Below are 25,297 nucleotides of genomic sequence, written 5' to 3'. Positions count from 1 at the left end.
TAGTGTATCGAAATTACTGTAACAACGTTGAATAATATTTCTGAGTAAATATAATCTTAATTAGAATAATACTTACAAATCAAAGTTGACTAAGAATGTTTCCAAAATTTCGGCCAAGCGATAGGGATCTTTGCACCCGACAACTTTTAAATTAAATTATACCCTCTCGAATAGTTTCAATTAAGTAAAGACTTTCTTGTAAAGTAAGATTATCAACAAACATGTGTACAGTGATTGATAAAAGTGCGTATTCATTTAGATTAAAAAAGAAGAGGTTCCAAGTAATTATCAATTTAGACAAATGAGATCTAAAATACAGATTCTCATCATTATTGCTTTAATAACATTTGAGATGTGTTTTTCTTTAAATTTTTTATATAAATTTTTTTCTATGAACTATATCGTTCAAAAAAAGTGCATTTTTATTTTCACACTTTCCTTTAATATGTATATGACAATCAGTCGCGCAATAATATTTATTTTCACGTTGTTAAATCACACACAATGTTAATAGATCGAATAAAATATATTTTAATCTGACATTTGCTGCATACTTACCATATTATAAAGAAATTAATTTTAATCCGAAGTTCAGTAACGAAAAATTTTATTTTTATAAATCACTTGTTGAAGCGAATAACGGTATAGTAATGGCAGTTTCAATTTAGTATACATTTTGTATGCGGCAAAAGTATTTAGAAAATATGCAACATCACATTTTACTGTATATATAGGTACTCTATCTCTTTATAAAGTTTTATGTATTACCCAAAGTATAATTAAAAGTGACATCTGTGCCTATTTTACAAACAGCAGAAAAATCGCATTTATTAAGAATTACATAAATTTTTAAAACTAACTCGCGTATTTTGTTTCTTTTTAAATGATTTAATCGCGTTCGTAGGTAAATCATACTTCAGTCAGTGTTCTCTTAAACTATTTACTATTTTGTTTAGCGATCATTTATGTATTAGATTTGTATAGGTATTTTAATTTCCTTAATATCGTATAGCACTAAAATAGTCATTAAATACTTTCGAGAGTATTAGTAATAATTAAACTTGCCTTGTATTCGTCGTTTTATTTGTAAAAATAAGGCTGCTGAAATGAGATAATTATAGATTAAAGATTATTTTACAATCACCTAGTGCATTAAAGTTCCATCATTTGGAAATAATTTAATATTCATGAAAGAAAGATACACAATTCGTATGGCTCTTGAAAAAAGCTACAACTAAATTTACAATGAAAGGAAAGTGATGTTTCTTTAATGACAAGCGTATTCGAGATAAATATAAAAGCCAAATACTAAATAAACCAAGTTTCATCAACACAGTAACTCGACGCAATTTATATAATCTACTTGGGTCTTCTTTCGTAAAACTACAAGACTCGTAGACCTGGTGTAATTATCAGATTACGACTAGAAAATACTTTGGTAATGTGCTATAAATTTATAGCGAGGAAACGAGATATTTTTTTAAGTTATATAATTTAAATTTACACATAAGAAAAAGCTTCGTCGATTAAATTTTGTCACGCAGTGATTCATATTATCATTTCATTAAAAATTTTTTTCTAATATTTCTTTAATCCTGCGTTGATGTGTTTGTATGAAAAATTTTCATTATCGATACTGCTTGTAATGTATTTCCAGTCTATTTCTTGTGCAAAGTTAGAAATCCATAGAATTGTCTTGCCATTTGTAAAGCTTGGATATTAAATATGTAATAAGATATTTTAATTCTTGATTAACTCTTTCGAATCAGCGATGCTATAAATTGTTGTTCAAGAAATTGAAATGAAAATTTACCGGTTTAATATTAAAAAATTGCTGTGTCTTGAAAGAGTTATACAAGATTAATTGTTTTTCACAATTATATATTGCGAAAAGAAAACGTGAAATTGTATTCTGACGCTATTATTTCCATTGTCAATAATGTATAGATTAAATAACACATTAAATATTTTTTAACTTTTTAGAAGTTACGCTCACGCCTTCAGTTGAATTATCTCTAGTTTTAGTACAAGAGCGTCGTTGAACCGAATTTTTCAAGCACAAATAGCGATGAGATTTGAATTTTACGTTTCTTTTTTTTATTATAGCTTTCTTCTTAATTGTATTTATTCGGTATTTAAGGTATATTTATTTAATTTTCATAATATTGATATTATATAGATATTTAAAATAGAAAAGAGAGATATGTCACAATGGTATCTTTGATACACAGTTTCAATCTGTAAATTATCGTCTTCTCATTCATTATCTTAGATGTAATGCCAAGCATTAAAAAAAAAGCTATAAAAAGATTCTATTATATTATATTAAAGTTGTTGTCGGGTGTGCGAGAGAGCTCATATTGACCAGAACCACATATAAGCGCGGAAGGAAAAGTGCCTTCTTGTAAGAACAAAAAGAAAACAAATAGCAGAAAATCGATGTACTGTTTATAACGTAAATTTAAAATTTGTCAAATCTACATTTAATTTTTTCAGCATACTTCTCTTTATAGACCATTCTAATCTAATTATTGTAAAATTTTGATAGATCTCCAGCTGTTATCGCTACTTAATACGTTGTATACGCATGTAAGTTTACTTTATTTCTCGTCAGTTAGATTTATTATTCGCACAGAGAGATCAGCTGTGTAAATGTAAGAAATAATAACAGAGTTTGACTTGAACAAAGCTTGAAGATATAGATAGATTATTCCTTTTTTTCTTTTCAAACACAATTATTTCACGCGCGTAAAATTTTGTAAGTTTCTGAGCATCGCTTAAGATGTAATGAAAATGACAATTAGGAGGAATTACCTGTATTTATTATAAACGATAACTTTTACAATCTAAACAGCACCGATAACACATTAATACGTGGATCGCCATTTCTCTCTTCCCTCGGATACTTTTAATTTTCCACAATCACAAAACATCTTCGCGATCGTACGAAATAACTTAGCTCGAAGAGCCGCGTTGAAATTTCGCACCGCACACATTTGCATGGCGTGCGGTGATGCTCAGAAATTACGCTAATCTCATTTGGAAAATGAGTACTTACATTATGGCAATATGTATTGTAATAAATGTATATTGTCCAAAATATTAGACAGTAAGTCAACGGTAGATAATTATACGACTCTACTCTAACGAAAATATAAAATATAACATTAAATGTAATTTGTAATATCAACGTCATGGCATTAGTGAACACAATCTTTCCTCCTCCTATTATACAAGATTCTGAATGTTCGAATACTAAAAAAAGGAGAGAATCACTAATGCACGTTTCCCTTTATGTTATTCCGTAAAATGTCGCGACACGAGTGAAGAGGATTTAAATTTATCATTTAGAAGAAAAGGTACACATGTGATATATGATAATTAAATCAATTTTATTTCGTAGCAACATCTCGACCCGATAAATGAATACTAACATCGTCTGAAATCGTTTATGCTAATTGGGTTTTCCCTTTTTTATTCAACATTTGGCTAAACATTGAATCGGCAGAACGTTTCTTTCATGTTTTCGTGGCAAGTGTCTATTTTGCAATTGAACATTTACATGAATGATAACAGTGTTGAGCATACTACCTACATTTATAGCTTATGTTAGAGGATCGCGAGATACATCTCAGGAAGAGATATTATCTCTGCTATTTTTGTATATACTGTTCGTGTTTTACGAAGTCTGTTCTTTTTAGCGGAATGATTGTATCTTTCTTCTTTTTCTTTTCACATTGGAGAGAAAAAGAGGGAAGATGAATTGTGCAAGAAATTCAGCAAAAAAGAATAGACCTACAATTTTTATCCCTTTGAATATCTCTGTGCGTATTCTAAATTTGGATAAAAGATAGATTTGCGTCTATCTTCACTTTTTACTTCGTCATACCTCGCAGTATGCTCGCCAGAGCACGTGGATTTGAAAATAGAATATACATGTACACACACGATTATGCGGAAATTTGTATAAATAAATGTCAATGTGTGTAATTATATTCTTTTAGTATTGGACATTTTATTAATTCAGGGACAACGTATGATATAACGTACTTGATGCTAAATCTATGCACACCAAGTATTATTCGTTCTTCTTCGCCGATCCGTCCTTCGGACGGTCCTTGATAGCTACCTGTTTCTTGTTCTCTATTACTTGCGCCTCCATCTCGCCGGAAAAGCCAAACTCGTTCACTCGAGTATGATCGGTCTTGTATATCCATCTTTGGTACAAAAATATGAAGAAAACAATATCGTCGCGGAAGCAGCCGATCCTGTACAGCGTCGGCATTTTTATCACAAATGCAAAAATATCGTCGATAAATGTGTTCAGGAATTTGTACGACAGCATACGCCATGGAAGATGCGCGACGCTCTTTAATTTGTAGTTGATGAACAGTTGCGGCGTCATCATAATGAATCCGAAAGTCAACAGAAATCCGTACAACATACTGAGAATCCAGGAGTACCATCCCTTATGTTCCAGATACATTAAAGAATAAATCGCATATCCTCCCAACAGAGGGTACAGCGCCCACGAGAGATACTTGAAAGCGAGCCTGTCATACTCTTTCGTAGAAGACTCTACGTACGATCCCTTATCTTGGAATGATATCTTTGGAAAAATTCCGAATACTCTCATTTCTTTATTGATATTAATGTCCATAACTTTGTTAATCTTCCATACTTCAATGCAAAGACCTATCGCGCAGCTGATGCGCACGACTGTGTTTGTTTCGTTATCCAGAACGTAAAGGAGAACGATAAGAGATTGGAATACATTAAAAAACACAGAGCGTACCGATAAACCTTCCAAAGATTTTCGGTTGTTCCAAAATTGGATATCTGAAAGGCATAAAAAGGTTTCACAGATTGCGGTAGTGCAATACGCGCGAGATATATTTCTATTATTCGTTAGAGTGTTAAAAACTTACCGTTTTTAAATGCTAAAAATTCAAATACGCTATGCAAGATTGATACAATTATAGTCAATCCTAGTAGATATGGATTCGTTTCGAGCAAGGTCTCTTTTAGGGTATCTTGATCGTTATCATCGTCGTCAGATGCCTCTCCTATGTGAATAATGATAACAGATGATAAAACTTACTAACAATTCTTCAGTGAAACAGTAAAATCAATAATAAATTAATTTATGAGTAAATCAAACAAGAAAACAGCGAATATGGTCGAAGCCTGGATCTTGATATTTAATAATATTTTATATATGTAAATTCTATACATCTTCCAATTATATATGGTGGCGTACAAAAGTTACCGGCCAGTGACATTTTATATTAATTTATAAAAAAAAAACCTGATAAAATTTTAATCACATTATCAGGTGTTAGTACAAAATTTCGTTACCCATATCTTGTACTAATATCCGATAATAATAAAAATTTTATCAGATTTTTTTAAATAAATGAGAGTACAAAATATTACTGACCGGAAACTTTTGCACGCCACTGTAAACTGCGTGCTGCTTACTGTCAGACTTGAAATGTAATCATAAATTGAAGTTGAAATAATATTGAAGTTAAATTCGTCGATTTAATAATGATGCTACTAGCATCTTAAACACACTGAAAAAAGAAATTTTATGAAGAATATTACCTTATCTTGGCCGAGGTAATATTTCCCCGACTATATATTAGCCATTTTCTTACTTATTTAAAGTAGTAGAAACTTCGTTTTACAATATATTTTATAATTTTCGCGATTTTTGAAATGTAACAAACCCATGAACGACGATGTCCATTTATTTCTAACAGACTGAGCCGCGTATATTTGCCACTTGAATAACGAGAGTGGCTGATAAGTTAACCTGAGCTCCAATTGCTCAACGGTATTATTTAATGGTTGGTAGTCTCGCTGCATGTTCCAAAAATCATTCATATACAATATTGGCTTGTACAAGGTTCCACCAGGTAAGAAATGTATATCTAAGAAAAGAGTAACAAGGAATATTTACAGGATACAGATCTGTGCTTATAATGTAAATATATCTGTAAAGTTACATTCATCCAGCGGCTGCGGTACTTGACCATAAACCCAGTTGGTTTCATCAAACACTAAACTAACAGTCAAATTTGGATGCCAGTGCGATACATATTCCTGATCCATTATTTCAGCTTTCTGCAAGAGTTTAATATAAACAATATGTAATTTATAATGAATTCAGTAATTCACACTACACTGGATTAGTACACTTTGATTAAAGGCTTTACTTTATATATAAAATTATAAAATATTTAAATGCAGTGTGTGGTACAATATCGACTTTGACAATGAAATAACATACGTGTATATATATATATATATATAAAATATATATTTTCTGTTACATAATATCATTGTAATATTATATAGTATCTCTTTAGTATTTAATTATTTAGAATATTTATATGTACTTTCACATTTAACTTGACTAGTTTTGCATATATAATAGCTTTTAGAGTGTACTAATCTCTGGTGTAATGCTAATGACTAAATTTGATATTAAAAATTTAGGAAAAAGGAATTAAAGTATACACACCGCCATCTCCTCTTTACTAGCTGTACTCTCGCCAGTCAACAAGTTGTGCCTCTTCTGATACTTAATTTTTTTATATTTATTTAACATTTTTCTCGAATAGGACATATAGTCGCCAGCGTAAACACCTTTGCCAGCTTTGGGGTTTGGCGACTTTCCACTTTTCGTTATGTATACATGCAGGTAGATCGAGCCATTTTGTTTTAATCGCTCAGAAGGGATAAATGTATGCTCTAGTACCCTAGATCCATCTTGGTTCAATCCACCGTACCAATCTCCATAAATCAGACTCTCTTCGAACCAAATCAAAGATTGCGGATCGTCAAACCTTTTAAAGTTCTCAGACTCCGACAGATAAACACTAAGATCAAATAATGTTCCATTTGAAAATATATTTACAGCTTGTAAACGCGTATCGCCAACGGCGTTGGGAGACTTGGGATTGTTATCAGAGCGTCTAAAGAGGCTACTAATAAAATAAATTATGAGAGCTCGTATAATTAAAGATTTTGTTATGGTAAAGAATGATTCTAAGCGCGACTGCTCTGCTTTTTGCCTCTGTTCATTATTCTCTGCGTTTACCTGCAAGAAATATCGCCAAATTACAATTCAGCCTCGACAATCCTCGTATATGTCGGTATAACATCAAAGTACAGCAATTTAGAAATAAATTTAAATATACACGACTATACCTAATTATGTAGTTTTGTGCAATCTTTCGTTAAAAATAACAAAAGAAAAAAACTCATGTTTAATTTAAAAAGATGATGTAAACCCCCTATGTGCATTCTTAAGACACCTCCTAGTGGAGCAATCGTGAAAAATAAGTAAACAATAAATATAGTATAACAAATTAACGCACTTCTGTCTCGTCGTTATTTTGTTCTGGTCTGGGAACCAGTTCACCGTTGGGCTGATCGTTATCCATATTTTCTGTAACATCTACTTCCGCGTTGTCACGATGATCATCCCCAATAACTACCATTTTTTTTTGTCAGCTCCTATGCATGGCGGACTCAAGGTACCTTCTCATGTTGACACTAATGCCCGTTTTTACCAACTCGGTTAAAACTAGATTCGTATATATACATTGACTGCGTTCAGGGTATCGATCATGAAACTTTTTTCGTAGGATGGAAATGGATGGAAAGTGAAAAGTAAAAATTTTTACCATTTAAGTTATGGCTCTAGCACACTGGACGCGGAAACACTTGCCACGCGGCAAAATGTCACGCGGTAGCCAATGAGCTTACAGCTCCTAACTTGTTCATTGGCTACCGTGTCACATTTTGTCGCGCGGCAAGCGTTTCCGCGTCCAGTGTGCTGGAGCTATTAATGAAGAAATTTTTCTGCCTGGTTTATGCTTCGATCTTAACCCTAAAATCCTAAAATTCAGTCAATAGAATTCAAATTTCAGTTAGAACTGGCAGCTTTATTGGTTGAATTTTAGGATCTTAGGATTAAGGGTCTCTTTCACCAACGTTGATTAAGTTAATCGGCGTTGGTGAAAGAGGCCCTAAGATTCGAAGCATAAACCAGGCATTTTCACTTTTCATTCTACAGAAAAAGCTTCATGATCGACACCCAGCAGAAAAAGTAGCTTTGCAACTACTGTAAAATTCTTTAATATGATTGGTCTTGTCTTTACTTCCTCATTAGATCTAAATGTATAACCCAATTATATTCAAGAATTATTCACGTGGAATCTTAAGCGAGCGGAGCACAGATTTTTACATCACGCATAATACATAGTGCATAAGAGAATCAACCAATCTGAATCCCTCCTTTTCTTCCGCTTCTCGGAAAAGAAGAACTTTGATTGACTGATTCTTTTATGCACTATGCGTTATGTAAAAGCTTGTGTTTTGGGCTTTACAGATTTCCCGCGTATAGTATCTATTATCGCGCCAGTGTCACGATTTCCACTCCGCTTGCAGCCCCCTCGATCAGTGCGCCATCGGTCAGCGGCCTAGCGCAACCGGTATCACACTCAAGCAAAAGCTCGTGTACGTGTGACTTTGTAGCAGAAATTTTGTACACGTACAAGAGCTTGTTCTTGCGTGTGCTGCCGGTTGCGCCTGGTCGCTGAGCGATGGCGCGCTGATCGACTGCTAAGAGCGGGTTGGAAATCGCATCGCTGTATCGCGCGTGTATAAACAATTTTTTGTGTGTATATACATATTTATAATAAATTAGAAGCGTATTTTCGGAATTTTATTGATGTCAGTATAAAATGAACATAACAAATGTTATTCAACGACGGGAAAGAGGATTCGGTAAATAAACAGTGGCTTATACGTCTTATGGGGGAGATTTAAATAGCCTTTTATTTTGCACAGGTGCAGGTTATATTGTAATGGAACCAATCGGATTGGTTTTTTTTTTTAAATTAATTTGGAATGTTATTTAAATGTCGTAATCGATGACTTATCATTAATGACAAATTTGTATAATGCTTTGTAGCTATAAAGTACAACTATATGGCATATATTATAATGGCATATACTATAATTAGAGAAGATTGATTGCTAAGAACATAATTTGTTATCAATATTGCTTCTATCTGCAAGTTTTGATGATATTCTAGATAGTTAGAATAATACAGTTTGTATTTGAAAATTAAAATGCTGTCAACATTTTTGTTGCAACAATTACTGTAATATAATCTAATAAAATTAATTAATTAAATAATTGAAAAATCTGTTTTCTTATTTTTGATGACTTATTAGACCATGTATTGTTTTATTATTTTATGTTTTATTATGTTTTATCGAATTAATTTATATAACAGTTTTATTCGCTTAATATTGATAATGATCTGTTCAGTGTCAAAATGATTGTTTTATTTATAATGTTTATTATTTTTATATTTTAAATATTAAATAATATTGTTGGCTTGTAACTCTTCTAATTTATAATATTATTGTGAATTTTTTTATTCTTACTGGGCCACATATTATTTTATGTTAAAAAGAATAATTAAATTCAAATAAATTATTTAAGTATTGTCTATTAAATTTTAATGGTATGCTAACTACTTGATGTTCAGGAACGACATGTGATTATGATATTGCTCTTCATCGTCTGAAATGCTATTATGACGATGTGTATCATGGTATAACTCTGAATGTAAATGCAGCTGATTACAATCCTGGGCCACCAGTGTTTGCATGTCGTTTTTGTACCACGCCAGGATATGAGGAGATTCTTGCCTTAGCAAATGAGGATGGAAAAGTTGCTTTTCAAAATACTAAAACTAAGAATGAAAATAATCTACCATTAGAAGGAACACAGGTTGCCATTGATTTCTATTGCTATTTAACAAACATTTTTCTTAGTATGAACACGGAAATATTAACAAGAAAAATGTTTATTTTTTAAGGCACACTGTAATGCAATCTTTGACATTGCCTGGATGCCTGGAGAGATGAAGCTAGTTACAGTGTCAGGAGATCACACAGCACGTTTGTGGGATGTTGCTAGTCCTGAAATAAAACAAATTAATTATTTTCATGCACATACAAGAAGTGTAAAAACAGCAGTGTTTCGCGATGATGACAAAGGTATCTGGCTTGCTCAGTAATTAGTTGATAAACATTTGTATTTCTTGAAAAAAAAATTGTTTTCAAAAATGCTAGAATTTTTTATTTTTTATACGAAGTTCCAACATATACAAATGTTTTTTTTTCACGATTTAATTCTTTATGTTCATTTTTAAAGCTGTAAATTTCATGGTATAATGTACAGTTTAGAATATCTTAGTATTTAAAAAATATTTTTAGCTGTTTTTGCAACGGGTGCTAGAGATGGCTTCATCATGATATGGGACATCAGAGCCAATCACAATGATCAACCTAAACCAGATAACTGCATTGCCAATGCGCACAGTTATGGTGGCACCAGCAATACAAAACGGAAGTCGCACTCTCAAGCATCACGAGCGCATAGTATTACTGGTTTAGTGTTTCAAGATGACTTTACATTAATCTCATGTGCTGCAGGTGATGGGTAAGTTTCCTTGCTTCCTACTGCGTATTTGTGTAGGAGTATAGTGTATGTACAATATCTTCTTGATTTCAGTCTGCTGAAGGTGTGGGACTTGCGCAAGAATTACACTGTCCACAAGAAAGAGCCGATAGCTAAACATTTAATGAATTATTCAGGGAATAGTACTAGAAATGGTTTCTCTTCATTGTTAATATGTCCAGCTAGAATCACATTATATGCAAGTTGCATGGATAACGTTATATATGCTTATAATATATCGTCGTATAATCGTAAACCGAGTAAATATTCCTTTCCTTTGAATTATAAAATATGTTAGTACATTTTATTCTAATTCTAACGAAATAAAACCCTGAAAAAAATTATTTATGACAGTGGCAGAGTATCATGGACATCAAAATCATACATACTATGTAAAGACTTGTTTGAGTTATGATGGCCGCTACCTTGCCAGTGGATCCAGTGATGAACTCGCGTATATTTGGAACACTAACAGACCGGGCGCACCGCTAGTTAAACTTTCCGGTCACACAGATGAAGTCACTTGCATTGCATGGTGCAGTACCAGAGAAACTAAGGTTCCATTTTATGATTTATTATCATGAATACTAAATAAAAAGCTTTTTTTATTATACATAATAAAAATATTTTTAAAAAGTACTGTTTGCATATTTACAGTTATCTGAAGTTCACCGCGTGATACAATTCTGAGAAATATACAACATGATTTTATAATTTAGATTTGATAGTTTAATATTTAATCTTAAGAATTATTTCAGATAGTGACTTGCTCCGATGATGCTTGTCATAAAATATGGAGAATTGGACTTGAGCATGAAGAAGATAACAAAGAAGTAATAATACGCGGTCAAGCTGAAGTTGTAGAAAAGTACTTTTTAGAAAAAATGAAATTAGAAACTACCCCGAGTTCTCGACACTCTAATACTTGTCAGGAAATTACACCATGTTCAGACGAATACAAAGCATCTGTTTCTACTCCACGTAAGCATAAAAGTTATTGCATGGAGGTGTAAGATTTATATGCAAATAAATGAAAAATATAACTTTAATAAGTCTCAGTTTGGAAACTATAAATCGCAAAGCGATTTTAAGTTTTGAATAATTTAAAAAAGACTTTTCTTTGAGTTCTATAAAATTTGTGACAAATTTTGCATTATTTTTAAAGAAATATTTTTATTCCTCACAGTTACGACTCCTGAATCTAGTAAGGAAGATTACAATGGAAACAAACACAATTCTGTTAAACGTAGTTATCTGCAAATGATGGGATCAAGATCTGAAGGAAAATTTAAATGCATTTTATCACCTATTCATGAAAACCACGAAATGGTTGCGAAACGAGTTCACATGGATAATCGTGGTATGCGAAGACTGTTCAGTCCAAGTAATGAGACCCCTAGTACGAGTAGAGATAACAATTTGGACGAACCTAGCACGAGCCAATCCACAAGCAAGAATGAAACCATATTTTCGCCTACATTAAACCTGCCAAATTTTGTAATGGATGGAACGGCACCGCATTTGCTTGAAATATCACCGCAAAAGTACAAGGAAAATGTCGATTGGTTAACGAAAATTAGGAAGGAAAGATACGAACAAAAAAAGACAGCATCAGTTTCAAGCAGTCCAAAGACTCAATCAACTCCTAGTCGAAGATCCAATAGATCACGATCAACTGAACCTCAAAAAGTCACAAAAACAACAAAAAGTGTTTCTTTACTGGACTTCTTTAAAGCTATTAGTAAAGATAGTGTAAAGGAAATATCTTCGAATAATAATAATAATTTGCCATCAACTTGAAAATAATATACATAGGATTTGGTAATTCACAATATATTCACGAATTGAATATTGAAATTCTTTTCGGATTCAATTTCAATTTTTATTTTATAATATAAAAGCGAAGTATTTTAAAATCTTGTTCACATTAATATTAAAAGAAAAATGAAACTTTTGATAAAGTTATTACCATCGGATAATGGTAACTTGTCACAGAGTATATCTTGAAAACAAAGTACGTGAATTTTATAATAATTCATGAATTAAGAAATTTATGAATTAAAGATATTTAGGAATTGAATTTTAATATATTTTTCAATTTTTTATTTTACAGTATATAAAAGAATCTTAAAATCCCAGTTAATAATATAAAATAGATAAAATATGTTTATTAAACTTGCTCATGATACAGCATGTTTAATGAAAAAGAAGACTGGTTATAAAACGATAAGAACTTTTACGCTAATTCTTGAAATGATGAAATGCGTAAAAAGAGATATTAAAACTTACTCGCAATAATGTACCTTGCATAGTTTTCAAGATTTTAATTTAAAATTATTTGATTCGAAGTTATGTGTGTGTAAAATAGATACAATCTGACATAACTTTTTAGTATAAGTATTGTGTTAGACATTACATTAGCGCATAAATGTATTATATAAAAATTAGCGACCATTATAATTGAAATCTTTTTTGTACCCGCCAATAAATTATTATTTTTATAGAAGAGATATATTAAATAATAAGAAAGAAGGAAGCACAAAGCAAAGCCTATCGGTCAAAGCTAGATCAAGATGCTTATTATCATTATGTGTGAATTTATATATCGCGTATGTAGTTCTCTCAATCGCGTGCCGAACATTTTTTCAGACTTACAACGCAACTCTAAATAACTACCGCGGTAATATCACTTTAGTTAGATTGACAATCAATCTAACAAATTTTGATGCTTATAGCATCTTATTAGATCTTAATAATATGTTGAAAGACATATGTTAAAATTTAATATTAAAGTAATAATAATTGAAATCTGTGAAAAATAAGATTGCGAAGAATATCACAAGTTGGCGTTTCGCCCCGGCTTCCACTATTGGACTCATCAATAAGGTAATGTAGTGGGAGCCTACCTTATACTACCTTATATTAAATAAATTTTTTATATATTTAACATTTGGTTGAATATCTTTTTTATCATTCCTTCTATATTCATTTTTAGATAATTTAAAACACATTGAGTTGACATGAGCATTAAATGCAGCAAAATAATTTTTAATTATTTTTATGTATTATTAATTATTTGATTGAGGACAGAAAATTGTTACAGATTGTGGGAGTAATCGTATTTGAATCGGCTTCAATTCGTACTCTTCGTGATCGATATAAAACATCTGATTTTCATTCGTCTGAAACAAAACCAATAACTTCATTATAATCTCTAAAAATTGATACAGTTACAAAGTAATTTTACGTATTTTAATGTATATTAATATATAAAATATTTTTTATCAATATTTACGAAAAAAAACTTACTATTTCAGGATATAATTCAATATCCTTTGCATCTAATATTAAATTTGTTGGCAGTTTATTGCCCCTTTCTTGTTTCCATCCTTTCTCAACGAATTTAGCATAATTAATATTTTCTGGGCCTTAATATAAAAAAAATTGAGTATATTTTGAATTTGAATTATATTTCCAATATTCAAATAATTGATAAATATACGCACATATATATATATATATATATATATATAAAATTTATCATTACCTAAGATTATTTTTAATAAAGGTGTTGACTGAATTGATAGATTTTCGGTTTTTATGCATAGCTCTGTTGTTGAAATAGGCATTTCATGAAATATGCCACAATCATTGTTCACTACTTTACTGTAATCGATGTGATTATCTAAAATATATTTTTATATTATATATATATAATACAAAATATATTCTTATCTATTAAAATTATATACATGTACATACAAAAGATGCTATTAAAATATTTGATCAATTTTCTTCTTTCTTTAACAGATAAAGCTTATTCTTAAAAAATTCCTTGAAACGTTTTATCATATTTCTTTCTATCATTTCATCCTATTATTTCGATTTTAATAACATCCTGAATAATCAATATTAAATTTTAAAAAATTTCATTACCAGATTTAAATGTTTGTTTCTTTGGCAGAAATGCATACCACCATCTTCTATTCGAATTCGTAAATTGATTGTAAGACAAATCTTTGGAATAACAACATGAACATCCTTTGCAAGGATTTGTATATTTTATTAATGCATTGCACTTCCAGTTCAAGTTTGATTTGTAACCATTGAACACATAGGCTGCATATCTATTTATATTCAAATACATCAAAAAACATAAGACAAAGGCACAGAAAGTCTTGCTTAAAAAAATTAAGAGATTTACTTGCGTAAAAAACCCCAATACCAATATTTATCAATGCGAGCATGCGTATCGCTCCAAGCTCCCCATTCTACGCCTCCAACAGCATAAACTGGTTTTATGGAATTTTCTGGATCATCCTTAAATAAAAATTACTATTTCAATGCAATTTGATCTACGTCAAACAAATGAAATACGATGAAAGTACATACATTCAGTAATTTGATTTCAATGGCATCTATTGATTTGAGACTATTTTTAATAATTGCCATTGTTGAGTCAATTATGTGGTGTATATCAATTAAATCTTTGTATCCTCGATAAAATATGCTCGCGATTGTATTTGTACTTCCCAATGGCAAAACACCAATGGGACATTGTTTGGCCGAATAAAGATTGCGCTCATATTTCCTCATCAAGCCAGTTATAACATCTGACAAGGTACCATCTCCTCCTGCTACAATAATCGCGTCAGTAGGTATATCCAAATTCATTATTGTGTTACGTATGTGGCTTCCTGATTGTGTGTCGATGATAGTTACCGAAATACCGGCCAAGTGTAATAAAGGCTCGCAGTACTTTTGAAATAATTTTTTAGCTTTTCTAAAAAGAGAAAACAAGGTCAACAAAGAGAGTTAACAATATTTTGTACCAATATTGAAGTTTACAACTACCTTTTTTTAGCAGCCGGATTTAAAATAACAGTTACATGACGAGGCCTAATGTTTGTAGGACAAGAAGCATCTCCGTACTGGACTACTTCTTCGCAATATTGACGCATTAACTGCTCCGTACTAGATATAATATTTAAATATTATACAACTACTATAGATATTATACTAGATATTATACAATAAAATTTAATGATATAAAATTAAAATATTACATTTAAAGTTTATGTATGTAAGCATGATGTTTTATCTGCTACAAAAAAATTTATATTTATAGCTATGAATAAATTGATGTCCAAAGATTCACACAGCATTACAATGAGTGCTTTCCATTTAATGACACAGGTTGACATATAAAGATTAGTTTATCTTTCTTGGAAATCAATGAATAACAAACTTGTGTCACAAAGCACTCAATGTGCATGTAAATTTGAGGTTATACTCCCCATGGTTACTCACTCGTAGGCTTGTTTACCGTACGATATTCCATATGAGAAAGCCGCGGCTCCTACCACAGACTTCTTCCAGTTATTACGTATTGTCTTTAGTAGAGTCAACACTTTAGCCATCGTCAATTAAGATAAAATTATTTGGAGCTATACCTTCTATCGATCTCTGTTATTTGAATTCGCGATTCGTCGATCTTTATCTCCCTTATTTTGTGATTTATTTTAATTCCCTATAATTTCCTTAACTTTTCAATTTCACGTTATATAATTTATAAATTCGCGTTATTTTATGAAGTGTAGAAAAATTATGTCGCTTTCATCGCACACCGCAAACATTTTTTAATTTTGCGACTTGCGTCGCAAAATTAATTATAATTCATTCTTTTAATATGATTAATTTACTGTCAGACTGAAATTCTATAGTGTTCGTCACGTGCACTATACATTTTCAGTATTGGCAATAAATTTTGGAACACAGCCTAATTTTCTTTAATATGACCACATGCGCATGCCTTTAGCCAATTTAAAATCATATTAAAGAATGAATTATAGGCTGCGTTCCGTTTCAGGCATATGCGCGCATTTTTTATAGTGAGCGTCACGTATACTATAGGGGAATGCGCGCATATGCGAGAAACGGAACGCAGCCTTTATATGATTTTAAATTTCGTGGCTAAACGCATGCGCATGTGGTCAGAGGTTAGAGAGCATGAAGAAGGCATGCGCATAGTACTACATGTAGTCGGAAAGTATATATGTTTTGTGGGAAAGACAGATTTTCTAACCTGAATAGTCGTCAACTTTAACGCTAAATATCTCGGTTCGTAGGGCAGAGCAACACTTTTTTCTGCCACATTCTTTCGTTTCATGCAAAAACGCATTGATTGAGTATATTTTTAACAAAATTGGAGAGGAGCGGGGTATTCTATACCTTTACCATGAAATCTTGTCAAAAGAATCGTGGAGTGACATGGACCACTCTGGAACTGGAAGGTCTCTTAGAAGACGAGGACTCTCACGTGCACTTTGTGAGGACCACCAAGCACCTTGCATTACATCCATATCACTTGAACAATATTCAACAAAGTCTAAATCAAATTCTAAGATCGTTGTTGAATACTTATGACAGAGAGTATGTACATTCACATATACACTCTTTTAATATATATAAATATAAATTCTCTATCTCTGATGTCTCAGTTATTTATTATACATATTATATATTATTATTTACAATAGAATTTAACAAAATAATTTTACATTTTAGACTGAAAGGATTCGTGCTAGCTTTTAGAAATCCTAAATTGCTTAGCAATCTAGGAGAACTGCTCTATGATTCTCCCTTTATTCATGTTGACATTGAAGCAGATTTCTATCTATTCCATCCAACAGTTGGGTCTTTTTTAAAAGGTGAATTACTTAGAAGTAGTAAGACATTATTGAATAACTCGTTGATATGATGAAGATGAAATATTTATTAATAACAATATCACTGGATTTTAAGAATTAAATAAATCATAATAATATTAATATTATGTTGCAGGTATAGTAAATAAAAAGGGCTTGGACTATATTGTAATGCTAGTACATAAAGTATATACAGTATCTATTCCGAAACCAGACAATACAGAGCAATGGCTAGGTGAGTCAGTGGAGATTGGCCAGGAAATAAAATGTTGTGTTACTCAAATACATCATAAGAGTAACCCTCCTTTCATCTGTGCCATTTTGAAATTAGATTATTCGCAAGGTTGTAGATTATCAGAAAGCATAACTAATATTGATAATGTAGATAGTGCAATTGAAAATGCAAATACTTTTATGAAGATTAATATTAATAAATTATTGGAAAATGATGGTATTTCTGAGAAAGAGAAAAAACATCGGAAGAAACACAAGTATCGTGAAAGCAATACGGAAATTGTTTGTAAAATTGAAAATGAATCTGAGTTGAATGTAAGAAGCAATACTTCTAAAACTATTAAATCTGAAAAGAAACAGCAAAACCAAAGTATGCAAGATGATAACATGAGGAATGATACTTGTATAACTATTAAATCTGAAAAGAAACTGCAATGTGAAAGTACTTCGTTAAATATTGATGATTTTTTAAATAATTTAGAAGTTAATAATACCCCTAAAAAACATAAGAAACATAAGAAAACATCCAAATCACTGCTTGATAATGAAACCATTATGGACACACGTGCTGAGTCACGTAAAGCTCTAAAGAGGGAAAACTCTATTCTATTAGATAGTATTACTGAAATAAAACAAGATGATAACATGAGGAGTGATACTTGTATAACTATTAAATCCGAAAAGAAATTGCAATGTCCAAGTACTTCGTTAAATAATGATGATTTTTTGAATAATTTAGAAATTGATAATACCCCTAAAAAACATAAGAAAAATAAGAAAACATCCAAATCACTGCTTGATAATGAAACCATTATGGACGCACGTGCTGAGTCACGTAAAGTTTTAAAAAGGGAAAACTCCATTCTATTAGATAGTATTACTGAAATAAAACAAGATGATAACATGAGGAATGATACTTGTATAACTATTAAATCCGAAAAGAAACTGCAAAGTACTTCGTCAAATAATGATGATTTTTTGAATAATTTAGAAGTTGATAATACCCCTAAAAAACATAAGAAAAAATCCAAATCACTGCTTGATAATGAAACCATTATGGACGCACGTTCTGAATCACGTAAAGCTCTAAAGAGGGTAAACCCCATTCTATTAGATAATATTACTGAGATAAAAATAAAAAAGGAAAAAGAAACGTGAAGAAATCTAAAGAGTCTGATTATTATATTTGTCGAAGTTAGAATTTAAGTTACCAATTCTTATTAAAAAATTTTATGATTGGAAAATATTTGTATTTCAGGAGCTAAAGTTTACAATTTAGTGGATTGTATTAATTTCTGAAAATTTGTATCTGTAAATAAAATGTTTTTGTCTTCTATACTGTTGCTAATTCTATAGAGTTATTTTGTTTTATCGTTTGATAGTTTTATTAAACGTTAACTTGTGCAATTACAAAAATATTTATTTCCCCTTAGTGTAATTTTCTCATTACATGGATAAAACTTAGAAGTCAGTTATATAAAAAATTTTAATTTAATCTTTTTCTCTCAATTTTAATGGAAAGTTTCAATTCCGAATTTGATAATGTCACAGATGTTTCCTTCTTTTTAGATTTTTTTTTTTGATACATCGAGATGTATCTAAGTTAAAGATTTATAAAATGATTGTAAATTGTACATGTTACTTTCTATTAACTTGATGTAAATTATTGAAGTAGAGAAATGCTCATCCTCGGTCTATGATAAAAATTTTATCTGTGGAATTTGGATATTTACAACAGCAATTATTTTGTTAACTGCTGATGATATTAGATATAATATTTATATCTATACATATACATTTTTTAAATATAATTGAAATTGCGCTTTAATTACTGTTTTATTTGCTCTAATAGCTCATTTATTAAATAATTAATTTTAAATTTCGAGAGCTCGAACGAATATTTGTATTCATTGTTTTAAGAAACAAATTCTTCTAATGAATATTGGACGTCGTCCATCGAATATTGTACAGTGTGAATGCAGCAAAAGTAACATTGGGCATATTTAGCGGACTTAACAGTTCAGTGAGCGCTCGCTGTTATTGGTGTTTTCTTCTAGATCTAAAATTCTTATTGGATGATCTAAAAGAATACACCAATAACAGCGAGCGCTCACTCAACTGTTGAGTCCGCTGAACGCGCCCAATGATAATGCTTACGAAAATGTGAGAAAAAAATACAACGCACATATACAACGAAAATGCAGTCAAATCAATCGCATCAGTCTTATTTCTTCGTAGTTAGCAAGCATAAAACTTCCGCGTTGCCTCAATTTGGTAGACCAATCATCGATTTTTACCCTATTGACCGTACCTTTATTATAGGTACTCAAACTGCAAGTGAATAGAGTACCTAAAAATTTTTTGAAAAATTACATGATCGATGATCTGTTGTATTTTGTAAAGGGATGAAAATTAGCGATTTTTACCCTATTGACCGTACCTTTATTATAGGTACTCAAACTGCAAGTGAATAGAGTACCTAAAATAAGAGTTATCATCTTTGTTGATAATCAAACTCGGATGTTAAATTAGTTTTTAATAAAAGTCGAGCATTATTAAGGGAATACTAGAGCTGCCTGTATTACTGATAAAACTAGCATTCTTAAAGTTTTCGTTTCTGTCCAATTTCTTCATAATAGTTTCGGAGAATAAAAATTCCTTCACACATGACTAAAATACACATGCTATGTAAAATTACATATGGATCCATAAATAAAAAGTAATCGCTCAGTGAATAGGATAATTCCAAAATCCATAAGTGTTGCAACCTTTGAATTCATGATTATAAAAATTTTCATTTTCACGTTTTCGCTTTAGCGATCATTACATCGATCATGTAATTTTTTGAAAAATTACATGATCGATGATCTGTTGTATTTTGTAAAGAGATGAAAATTAGCGACCAAATTTACTATCTCTCAACCAATGAAATTACAAATATTCTAGTAAATTCGCTCATTTTTATAATTTTCACTTTGTTTCAAAATACAGAGGGTCGATTGTGTATGTATTATGAAACAAGGTGAAACAATAAACTCAACAGATTTATCCTGAAATTTCAAAGTAAGATTTTCTTTTCAATAGGGAACTTTAATATGAATTTTGAACACAAATTCGCTCACAACAGACATTGAACCCAAATGTGTATTATTTATTTTCAGATTTATTGTAAAGGACAGTAGATTTATACAGGATGTGAATTACGCGATACTGCTGGCATTAGATGCAATCCTTGGCCACAAATCCGCGCATTCCTTCGCAACAGGTCCTGTAATAGCTGATCCTTTCATTTCACCCTTGTTGTTAACAATCACGCCGGCATTGTCTTCGAAATATATAAACGTTCCATCCTTCCTTCGAAATGGTTTTCGTTGCCGTATAACCACCGCGGGCATTACTACAATGATACATGTGTTTATTCAATTCGAAAAAGATAATATTTCTTCTAGAGAAAGAAAATAATGAAAGATAACAAGAGAATAAAAGTCTATGACACATGTTTGTTTCTCCTTACTGAGTTGCTTTAATAAATTACTAAGTTTCAAAATTTCATTACACACAAGGCTGTGTTCAGATTCTCAACTGAGTGCCACCCAGGTATTATTTTATCTTTGTTGCTCACTGAGGCTACAGTCCACTTAATGCTACAAATCGAAGTATTCTTTGATTAATTAATTAATACAATTCTTTCTTTCAATTGGTTGATCAAAAGTTTCGAAGCATTTGTAGTACCAAGTGGACCGTAATGTTAAACGAACATGATATCTAGAGAACACTCAAGTAGGAGAGCACTCAATTCCAACGTGTCCCAGAAGAGACATTTATCCAAATGCAAATAATCGAGCAGAAAAACAGGCATCAAACACATATAGCAGATTGAATTAATTTACCCTTTTTCCTAAGTTCAGGCTTTCCTTTCTTCACAGTGGCAACAATCATATCGCCAGATCCCGCTGCTGGCAGACGGTTCAATCGACCCTTAATTCCTTGCACTGCGATGACATACAGGTTCTTGGCACCTAAAAACAATAGAGTTGTTACAGAGGAACATATCAAAAATTAATAAATGAATTAAACAAATTAATGTCAATGAGAGCCATCACAGGTTCTTCGTGTGAATTAATATCATTTATTTAAAAATATATATTAATAAATGTAAACATTTTATTTAATTAACAAAAAATAGTTTATATTTTAATTCATGTAGCAAAATGGACATTTTGATGTGTAGTGAGCAAACATAATGTACTGACCATCTTTGTGTATAGTTTAATTATTCAATTTTAATTATCAAATTCTATTTAGCTTTGTACTGAAGAAGACCCAAACCTAAGATCAAAACATTTACATTAATATATATTTTTCAAAATAAATGATATTAATTCATATGAACAGCCTGTGATAGCTCTAGTATTAGTATCCTTAATTGGTATTTATAATCCATTCTTATTTTAAACCATCTTAAAACCCTGCATCCACAATGCTAGAATTGTCCAAATTCTTATCCTATATTTTTTCATAAAAATTATATATTGATTAGCTACACATTTCTTGATTCAAGAACTTGGGTATCTCTCATGGAACAAAGTTGGAATGGATTCCGATAAGAATTATTCCATTTTCCCTAAAAAACAATAGAAATCTATGGAATAATTGAACAACTCTGATTAGAATCCATTCCGACTTTGTTTCATGATAGGTACCATGGACAGTAGTTCTATTATTGAACATACAGCTTAAGTAATGTCTTAAGATGCTAATATAATCCTCTGATTGGTTTGATATCTTAGGACTGTGCTTAAGACAGTCTCAAGTATAAGAATTGACTATGAATATTGACCTTCATTCTTTTATTCAACTCTTATGAACTATACTCAGCAGAAAAAGCAGTTTTGCAACTGTATTATAAAATACTTTAATCTGACTTTGCCGGTTTGATGTGCATACAATGAAGTTACAGTAATCAAAATAGTAATCAACAAACTGGGAAACACCGGTCGTAAAAATACTTGACAAGCCTAAACAACGATCAACCATGTGCTCATCTTACTCATAAGGCATGGGATTGCTCTTCAAGGTTAGGTATCATGCAAACGGTATTTCTCAGACTCACCAGTGTTATCGGCGCAATTGATAACCGCACCGACTGGTAGACCCAAGGATATCCTGAATTTGGCTCCAGCCGATCCACCACGTCCTTAAGAAACAACAAATAATGCATTGAGACAGCAGCATTGGAAGGACCATTCTTTTATTTTCGTGAATACATTGTTAATAAAGTAACGTTTCATCCTGTCGCACGCACGGGACGTGCTTTTGTCTTCTCGTTCCTTTGCTTAGGATCGATGCATCGTCCCGGTACCGATTTTACTGGATTTTATTTCCTCGAAAACAAACTCACCTCTTTTAGACATCTTGGTTATTGGAAAGAAAAACTCAAGCCAACCAACTCAAACGTCCTCGCAACGTTAGCGGCAGAATGAGTAATAAGATATAACCCTAGCTACATGTTTGCAGTACTGTGCTCTCGGCGGAATAAATTCCCTAAAACGTTTTCCACTGGAAAAATCAGTACTGGAAAAATGAATTTTAGGCTTGTTCTTTTTGCCTGCACTGTCTGCACCAGTTCAGACAGTGCAATAAGTTGAAGTGAAACAAACGTATATCTGTTTCACTTCAACTTATTGCACTGTGGGCACAGTGCAGAGAAAAAGAACAGGCCTTTTATATGCAAGCGTCAAGCAGCGGAGCAGCAACCAACCAGCGTGGCGAATTTTTTACGGGAAAGTTTCGATTGCCTATATCATGCGATAAATTCAGGAGTTTACATATTCCCTATTTTTCATAATTTTGAACTGTGATGTATACACTCATTATGTTGAAATTATATTTTCGCTAACAATAAATCATTACTTAAGTCATAAAAAACAAGTAATTTAGTTGCGTCTATTTCTTTAGAGTATTTAGATATTTTTATAAATTAATATCTCGTTGACTATTACGAAAATTGTAAAATGGTAGAGGGCTTTTCTTCTCAGTTTAGTTCATTCTATCCCTATGCGATAAAATTTTTCATTACTTCTCAAACACTGTATGTACAAGCGCATAGATTGGCGGCCATGTGTGTCATAATACGGGTTGCTTCATTTAGAAATGGATTTCCAATCAGAATATGGCTCATAGAACGCGCTTACGATGTTAACGCTCTAACATGCTATAGTTTACGTTACGCATATTATAAAATTTCGGAGATAAAAGCTCGCTTTTATCAATATATAAAAACGCGTTCTGAATACGGACCTATACATCAGATTGCCAATCAAAAACTCGGAGTCGACATCGCTTCTCTTTATTTATAAGACTATTTATGACAAAAAGAGAAATCCCCGCGATTGCTGACTCTCTCTGCTCGCATTCTGACGATCAATGTATTCCAGTTTCTTGTGTCGATCAATTGGTCTGAATTGGTCTCCTCACTGACAATTGACTCAATTGACACAGCTGATTGGTTGTAATGTCTTACCTTTCTTTTCGCTTTTGGCGAATATTTTTGACAACGAGATCGACTAAAAATCGAGAAAAAGCCTGTAATATATCGCTGTACAGGACTACATCAAAACTTATTATCTCGCTTTTATTAAACGTTAATTATACATATATATTTATTTATTTCTATTTATGCATATTGGTACATTAATTTAGCTTGAGTACAAAGAACAGACTTAAATTCCCGCCACTTATATTCGTTATGTCAGTGGCAATCGTAGAATCGTAGCCTCGATCGGAGTGTCGAGAAGTTGTGCATTTACTTTACCGTACATGCATACATGCGTTGTATTGTGATCGTAGTAGCGCTGTAATTAGGAACGTAGTGCGGCCGTGTCACGTTCCGTCAGTGAAAGTCTCGAGCAATCTCGAGGTGAGTAGTTGAGTACCCCGTGGTATATCTGGGTATATCAATGGGGTAGCTTCAGGTAGCTCGTCTGTGTCTCTCGTTTGAGTTCGTCCACGTTCTCCGCTCGAGCGACGTCTTGTTTGCATCATCGAGAAAACTCGACATCCTTGGTGAAACTTTATACATACCGTAGCCCTGTCGATATACGCGTTGCATTGCGTATGCAGCTGGCCATTTTAGCAGATAATCTCGCTTAAAAGAAGGGGCAGGAATAAAGAGGGTCGGAATACCAATGGCGAATTTATGTAATGCGTGATCTCGTCGGTTTTCTATTTTGCTGTGCGATTAATATCCGAAACTCGAGACATGAAATCCCATTTTTTAACATCTCTTCTGCGTTGATGCTTGTGTTGCGGACGGATGATCGTGCTAAATCAACGACGATGTTATACCAGTCGTGTCTGCAATCTCAACACAACTTGCAATTCTCTGCAGTTTACATTGTAGACTTATATCAGGATGCTTTTTATCAATTTATTTTAAATTTAGTTTTATCTTTAGAAAGTTATGATAATGAAAATGTTTTATCTTCCTGAAATGTCAAAATTTCTCAAGAGGAGTATTTCTATGAGATAAACAAGAAGCAACTTTAAATTTAGTTTTGACTTTGTAAAGTTATGACAATAAGAATGTTTTGGCTGCTTGAAATTTCATAAAGTTTTTAAGGAAAGATCTTGATATTTGTTTGTCAAGTTTGAAATAAGTTATTTTTATGTATTTAATGCCAAAGTTATTTGTGTGTATATATATATATGGTATATAAAGAGACAAAATACTATACTAGGGTATTTTTTATTAAGACTTGATGATCTGTGGAAGGTTATGCTTATATATATATATATATATATA

At 31.7% G+C, this 25,297-nt stretch overlaps 6 protein-coding genes across 7 annotated transcripts in view; 3 read left to right on the top strand and 3 right to left on the bottom strand.

Annotated features, from left to right (window-relative positions):
- Positions 1 to 3,373: 3,373 nt before the first annotated feature.
- On the bottom strand, positions 3,374 to 7,581 carry LOC108776274 (cleft lip and palate transmembrane protein 1 homolog). The gene is made up of 6 exons (XM_018542837.1): positions 7,389 to 7,581; positions 6,530 to 7,108; positions 6,012 to 6,129; positions 5,733 to 5,936; positions 4,929 to 5,066; positions 3,374 to 4,839 (listed from the first exon to the last, which is right to left on the bottom strand). The coding sequence occupies exons 1-6, from the start codon at positions 7,509 to 7,511 to the stop codon at positions 4,079 to 4,081; spliced, it is 1,923 nt and encodes a 640-aa protein (XP_018398339.1). The 5' UTR covers positions 7,512 to 7,581; the 3' UTR covers positions 3,374 to 4,078.
- Positions 7,582 to 8,634: 1,053 nt separating this feature from the next.
- On the top strand, positions 8,635 to 12,352 carry l(2)dtl (WD40 domain-containing protein denticleless). The gene is made up of 8 exons (XM_018542897.1): positions 8,635 to 8,802; positions 9,576 to 9,820; positions 9,909 to 10,089; positions 10,309 to 10,534; positions 10,607 to 10,812; positions 10,907 to 11,109; positions 11,311 to 11,533; positions 11,739 to 12,352. Exons 1-8 carry the CDS (start codon positions 8,760 to 8,762, stop codon positions 12,350 to 12,352), a joined length of 1,941 nt encoding a protein of 646 aa, XP_018398399.1. The 5' UTR covers positions 8,635 to 8,759.
- Positions 12,353 to 13,511: 1,159 nt separating this feature from the next.
- On the bottom strand, positions 13,512 to 16,245 carry Mulk (acylglycerol kinase-like protein Mulk). The gene is made up of 8 exons (XM_018542871.1): positions 15,863 to 16,245; positions 15,407 to 15,526; positions 14,945 to 15,335; positions 14,757 to 14,872; positions 14,489 to 14,679; positions 14,100 to 14,237; positions 13,862 to 13,980; positions 13,512 to 13,734 (listed from the first exon to the last, which is right to left on the bottom strand). Exons 1-8 carry the CDS (start codon positions 15,970 to 15,972, stop codon positions 13,621 to 13,623), a joined length of 1,299 nt encoding a protein of 432 aa, XP_018398373.1. The 5' UTR covers positions 15,973 to 16,245; the 3' UTR covers positions 13,512 to 13,620.
- A 470-nt stretch (positions 16,246 to 16,715) lies between these two features.
- On the top strand, positions 16,716 to 18,747 carry Polr1F (RNA polymerase I subunit F). The gene is made up of 3 exons (XM_018542889.1): positions 16,716 to 16,984; positions 17,120 to 17,262; positions 17,396 to 18,747. Exons 1-3 carry the CDS (start codon positions 16,791 to 16,793, stop codon positions 18,649 to 18,651), a joined length of 1,593 nt encoding a protein of 530 aa, XP_018398391.1. The 5' UTR covers positions 16,716 to 16,790; the 3' UTR covers positions 18,652 to 18,747.
- A 1,876-nt stretch (positions 18,748 to 20,623) lies between these two features.
- Positions 20,624 to 22,967, bottom strand: RpL23 (ribosomal protein L23). Its single transcript, XM_018542855.1, has 4 exons — positions 22,895 to 22,967; positions 22,607 to 22,690; positions 21,384 to 21,512; positions 20,624 to 20,890 (listed from the first exon to the last, which is right to left on the bottom strand). Exons 1-4 carry the CDS (start codon positions 22,905 to 22,907, stop codon positions 20,694 to 20,696), a joined length of 423 nt encoding a protein of 140 aa, XP_018398357.1. The 5' UTR covers positions 22,908 to 22,967; the 3' UTR covers positions 20,624 to 20,693.
- Positions 22,968 to 24,319: 1,352 nt separating this feature from the next.
- LOC108776276 (DDB1- and CUL4-associated factor 8) overlaps positions 24,320 to 25,297 on the top strand; it is a 5,651-nt gene continuing 4,673 nt past the window's right edge. For both annotated transcript variants that reach the window (XM_018542842.1, XM_018542840.1), the window contains exon 1: positions 24,320 to 24,412. The gene's annotated coding sequence lies outside the window, so the exon portion shown is untranslated. The remainder of the gene's footprint in view (positions 24,413 to 25,297) is intronic.

This window comes from Cyphomyrmex costatus, unplaced genomic scaffold (genome assembly GCF_001594065.2).
Source record: "Cyphomyrmex costatus isolate MS0001 unplaced genomic scaffold, Ccosl1.0 scaffold35, whole genome shotgun sequence".
NCBI lineage: Eukaryota > Metazoa > Arthropoda > Insecta > Hymenoptera > Formicidae > Cyphomyrmex > Cyphomyrmex costatus.
The sequence above is the reverse complement of the archived record's forward strand: the minus strand, read 5'-3'. Positions and strand labels throughout refer to the sequence as shown.